This window comes from Pan paniscus, chromosome 12 (assembly GCF_029289425.2).
Source record: "Pan paniscus chromosome 12, NHGRI_mPanPan1-v2.0_pri, whole genome shotgun sequence".
Classification (NCBI taxonomy): Eukaryota; Metazoa; Chordata; class Mammalia; order Primates; family Hominidae; genus Pan; species Pan paniscus.
The window spans coordinates 106,077,608-106,082,992 of NC_073261.2; the positions used below are offsets into that span (position 1 = coordinate 106,077,608).

Genomic DNA, 5,385 nt, shown 5'->3' on the forward strand with positions numbered 1-5,385 from the left:
TGCAAATAAACATGCTGTTTGTCGATGGGAAGTTTTGTCTTTAAAATGAAAAAGGAGACTGCAGTCTGGAGGTGAGTGGGGCCGACGGACTGAGGAAGGAGTTAGGCAGTTGCTCAAAGCAGGCAGCCTGGATAGACCCCTCTCCCCTCTGCTCCTGGAGGAGCCCAGACAATCCCCTTCTGTTGGTCAATGCACCCACCCAGCTGAGCAGGAGGTCCAGTTACTGCCAGCATTTAAGTGGGTGAAAGGTCACCACCAACCAGGTTTTATTCACTCAACAAAAGCTCTTGGAGTCTGGGGTAAGACCAGGAAACAGAAGCCTCAAGCTTTGAAGCAAACAACTTCAAAGGAGACCTCCACCTTTGTCCTGGGAATGGGGAGGAGGGGGAAGGAGAAGGTGGCAACTAAGTGCTAGAAACCCAGAAAATGCTGATTCAAAAAAAATGAAAACCACACTTCTCAGGCAGTTGACACTCTCAGCTACCTTCCCTGGAAGCTGTGAGAGCTGGCAGGTTTGAACCATCATGCCTGCAGAAGAATTTTAATGTGGTCTCCACCTATAAATCAGCCTGTCTGGTTCTAAGAACCATTACAGCAAAGCTAAGTGTCTACAATTAGAGTTTATCATGACTCTCAAAAAGTGGCAGCTCCAACTTTAAGAACCACCAAAACATCCAATGTTCTTTCCACAATATGGCCCTTCTCTGAACTTAGAATAAATCATTCTAGGTTACTTAATAAAGGACATATTGGGATCAAAGTTTGATCATTTTAAAAAAATCACCTCTTTATCTGAACTCCCCCAGTTCTGGAAGCTCCAGGCCCAAAGATAACAACCTACAACCTCCTGGGGTATTGTGTAAACCCCTTGATGGCCTGAAGGGAACCCAGTAAACAGGCTTCCTGATAGCCTGACCCCACACCAACGATTAATAAAGTTTTCTAAATTTAAAATGCACAAATGATAACTTTCCAAGACTCAAAGAATAAGCAAAGCCCCATAATAGACTTAGACACAAGTGTTTTTAAGACACACAGATGAATGAAATCAAGATCTTCGGTCTCACCTAATTGAACTGAGTACATAATAGGTCAAAAGTTTTTGCACTGGGTGTCGGGGTATCCACTCATCTTCCTCTAGCAATGTGACAGGAACAACCTGGTCTCCCTTGGTCACCCAACCCCCAACCCCCACATGCTCCCAAGGGGACTTCATCCTCATTTACTACATTTGCTATAAGGGAAATGGAGTTGGCAAGAAAGGATCTCGCCTAGGAGAATATCTCCCTTGTTCCAAATTCACAAGGGTATTTTTACACACTATTAAACCACAAGAGCCATTTTATAAATGTCATCATCATAGTCTTTTAATATTTTACATAAAAAACTGTATACACAGCTTATTGAACTTTTATGTAAACATCATAAGCTCACCATTTTGTCATTTGTCAGTTTATTTAAAAAATAAAAAACAAGACAATTTAGTAGAAGTACCACTGGGAGGGAGGGGAGGGGAAGAAAGGATATACAGGGGCAGGTGTATTCTCCGTACAGAGGTGCAGAGAAAATTTCACATAGCTTTAGAGAATGCCTTGTGAAAAAAAAAACAGGCCCCAATACTTGTTACTGCCCTTTATCAAAACTGTGTGCATGACCTGCACAAATAAAATCACAAAACAGTGTTGCCACATTCTTCAAGAAAACAAAGCAAAATTTAGTGGGTTTCTTTTCCCTCTCCTTGTTAAAAGTCATTTTTTAAAAACATCAGAAGTAGATGAGGTTACAGCGTACAAGTGTGGTCAGAATGCTACTGTCGTATGCAAATGACGAGTGCATTAAGTGTCAAACAATGAAACAACTGTGCAAATAATAAAAAAACAAATTTTAGCCTTTAAATAAATCAAATAACATCAGTTTCTTGGACTGAACAATTTTCACTTCTAGGACAGGCACAAAGTTCGCTTATGGCAAAAACAACCCCACAGCGCACCCTCCCTCCTCCCTCCGGTAGCTGGTGGAGGGTTCGCAGGGGGCTGGCCCGCAGGAGAGGCTGTGCTGAAGCTGTGTCCTCCCCAAGTCAGTTGCAAATGTCTTCCCCAGGGGTTGGAAAGATGGTCAAGTCCTGTTCATGCTTGGACGGGAGTCTGGCCCAGCCCGGGCCAGAGCGCTCACCCATCACCACCCTTAAATAACACCATCTTAGCTCCGAAAATAAAATTTTATCTATATTTATATAACATCCCCCCATCCTCCCCAGCAGCCCTCCCCTCCCGCAGTACCCGGGGTCTATGTTACAGACAAGGGATATCAGGCTCCCGCTGGTGAAAGGCGAACATCTGATGGGGCGCGGCCACACTCCCGCGCCAATCTCGCCCCCGGGGATCAGAGGCGGGGGTGGGGTGAAAATGGGGCGAGGGGAGTCGAACACACACACAGCCACACACTCTGAGGCCCGGCTCTTCAGAAAAGCATGCTCAGGGGACCCTTGGCACTCAGTGGGGAGCCCAGGCCTGTGCAACACAGCTGGACGCACACAAACACTGGGAAGGGGGCGCCCGGTGCCCGCGCCAAGTCCTGGCGCAAGCCAGAGGCGTCAGCAGACAGATGCCAGGCAGGCCGGTGGGGTCCTTGTGGGACACGGGTCTCCCCTTCTCCGGGCTCGCGGGGGACTGGTCCAGGAAGGGGAGCCGCGCCGGCAGGGGAGCCGCGCCGGCAGGGGCAGGCGCGACGGGCGCGGCCCTCATAGCACCTTGCAGCAGTTGATGCAGCCGTTCTGGGAGCCGTAGCGCTTCTGCAGCGCGGCGCGCGTGGCCGTCTCGAAGACCTCGCGCACGCCTTCCTTGGTCTTGGCCGAGCACTCGAGGTAGTCGTAGGCTTGGATGCGCACGGCCATGGCGCGGCCGTCATCCGTGCGCACGGGTTCCTGCTTCATGCGGGCCAGCTCTGTGCGGACATGCTCGTCGCTGCGCAGGTCTTTTTTGTTGGCCACCAGGATGATGGGCACGTTGGGACAGAAGTGCTTCACCTCGGGGACCCACTTCTCGGGGATGTTCTCCAGCGAGTCCGGGCTGTCCACCGAGAAGCACATGAGAATGACGTCGGTGTCCGGGTAGGAGAGCGGCCGCAGGCGGTCGTAGTCCTCCTGGCCCGCCGTGTCCCACAGCGCCAGCTCCACCTGCTTGCCGTCCACCTCGATGTCGGCCACATAGTTCTCGAAGACAGTGGGCACGTACACCTCGGGGAACTCGTCCTTACTGAACACGATCAGCAGGCACGTCTTGCCACACGCGCCGTCGCCCACCACCACCAGCTTCTTGCGGATGGCCGCCATGAGCGGGCCGGGCCCGGGCAGCAGGAGGGGGCCCGCGAACGCCTCGCTGCCCTCCCGCTCGCCGCTCACTGCTCACCTCGGGCTGCGCGCAGGGGGCGAGAGGGTCGCTAGCTGCACCCGGGCCCCGCGGTGGCGCGTTCTCTCGCTGAGCTTCGGCTGCCGCGGCGGGGGCGGTGGGGGCGCGGGGGCATAGGGCGCACCGTGCGTCTCGCCGCGCTGCTCCCGGGCGGTGGTCGCTCTGCTCACCCCAGGCCGAGGATCGGCGGCTTTGTGCGTAACGCGGGCTCGGGCAGCAGATTCGGGCGGTGGACTCGGCCTAGCTCCCTCCCGGGTCTCTCCGGGCCTCGCTGAGCGTACAAGAGAACAGCTCCAACCAGACTGCGGTGGCAGATGAGGGCTGCGGCCCTAGCGCCCGCTATTTAAAGAGTCCGGCCACTTTCTTAATATAGCCGTCCAATGGGAAACCAGCCGGCTGAGCTCATCGCTGCGGAGCTTGGCTCTGATTGGCCGCCCGCTGCAGCCCGAGGGCGGGGCAGGGCCAGCTTGATTGACGGCCCAGGCCGCCGGGCTGGGAGAGGCAGCGACCGGGGAGTCTGCGCTGCTGCTGGCGCTGCGGGGCTCTGGCGGTACCCGGGTCCCCTCCTTCGCCGCAGCGTCTGCGCGCGGGGTCCCGGAGCTGGCTGTCTGGAGCCTACAGGGTCTGGGCGAGCGGTTCCGAGACAGGCTCCACTCAGTGGGGCGTTGGCGACTCCCATTCAGAATTGCCCCTCTTCCTGGCAAACTCCCGGCGGGTGTTCGGGCCTGTGGGGGAGGGGCAGCTCTTTTAACGTGGTTTTGTTTTTAAATAAACAGACACACACACACACACACCCCACACACACACTTTTGTTCCCAAACAAGAGTGTTTTCTCTTTTCTTTTGGAGGCGGCCCCTCCTGTGGTTTAGGGCCCCACCCGGGTACTCGCCCTGGGCCAGCCTCGGGTTTGGACCCGAGAGGCGACCGGCTGGCTGCAAACTGGCTCTTCCAAGTCCCGCCGCCCCTACCCTTCCCAACCCCCAGCTTAGGTCTTTAGGTGAAGATTAAGGGAAGAGGTGCGGAGTGGCCCAAGCTTGACAACGGAAAGGGAAGGTCGAGGCTCGAACACTTGGAGGAAGTTACCGGACAGGAAGAAGCCCCTTCGGCCCCTCTTTTCACTATGAAGTCTGATCCCGGTTCTTAAAACAGAGAACTGTCTGAGATAAATTGTACAATAGAATATACACTATTGTACAATAGAATGTACAATATTCCGGGTTCAATAGAATCCAACCACCCCAAGACCCCTGAGCAGATGAAAACGCTTGAGGCTGGAGAAGAGGGGAGGGGTAAGGGGCTAGCAAATGGGGCACAGCGGGTTAGGGGGTGTCCCCTCTATTGGGGCGTTGCCTCCTGATGCACACCAGGACTGAACTCATTTATCCTGTAGATCCTGCATGAAATGACACTACCGGTGATCCGAAAAGACCCAAGTCAACCGATTTCTACGGATAAAAGAGGAAGAAGGGGATAGGGGGAAAGGGGAGTCGGGGAGGGCTCCCGGGCAGGAGAAACAGCCTGAACACAAGCAGGAAGGTGGGAAAGAGCGGGGCAAACTCTAGGAGCTGCATATGCTGGGGCTCATGAGTGCTGAAGTATTAACTGCATGGGCTGGGCTCTGTCTCTCCATTGCACGGGAAATGTATGCAAACTGTTTTTTCAGCAAAGGAGGGACCCACCACATGACCGGGAGGTGGTTGCCTCCTGTCTCCGTCTCTGTCTCGGTCTGTCAGTTGTTGGAGGGCCAGGATTCTGTCTTATCTCCGCATCTTGAAGACCCAGCACAATGCCTGGCATTTACAAGAATCAGTAAATGACTGTGGAGAATTAACCCGAATGCTCAGAAACGCAGGTGGAATTTTCTGGGGGTTTCTTACCTCAGTTCCACACTTCGCTTTAACAATTATCTAACCAGGCCGGGCACAGTACCTCATGCCTGTGATCCCTGGGCCTGGGAGGCCCAGGCTGGAGAATTGCT

The 5,385-nt window shown here is 54.0% G+C and overlaps 1 protein-coding gene across 1 annotated transcript; it reads right to left on the reverse strand.

Annotated features, from left to right (window-relative positions):
* Positions 1–1,340: 1,340 nt before the first annotated feature.
* Positions 1,341–3,743, reverse strand: RHOB (ras homolog family member B). Its single transcript, XM_003827012.6, has one exon. The coding sequence runs from the start codon at positions 3,329–3,331 to the stop codon at positions 2,741–2,743; it is 591 nt and encodes a 196-aa protein (XP_003827060.1). The 5' UTR covers positions 3,332–3,743; the 3' UTR covers positions 1,341–2,740.
* Between the last annotated feature and the right edge of the window lie 1,642 nt (positions 3,744–5,385).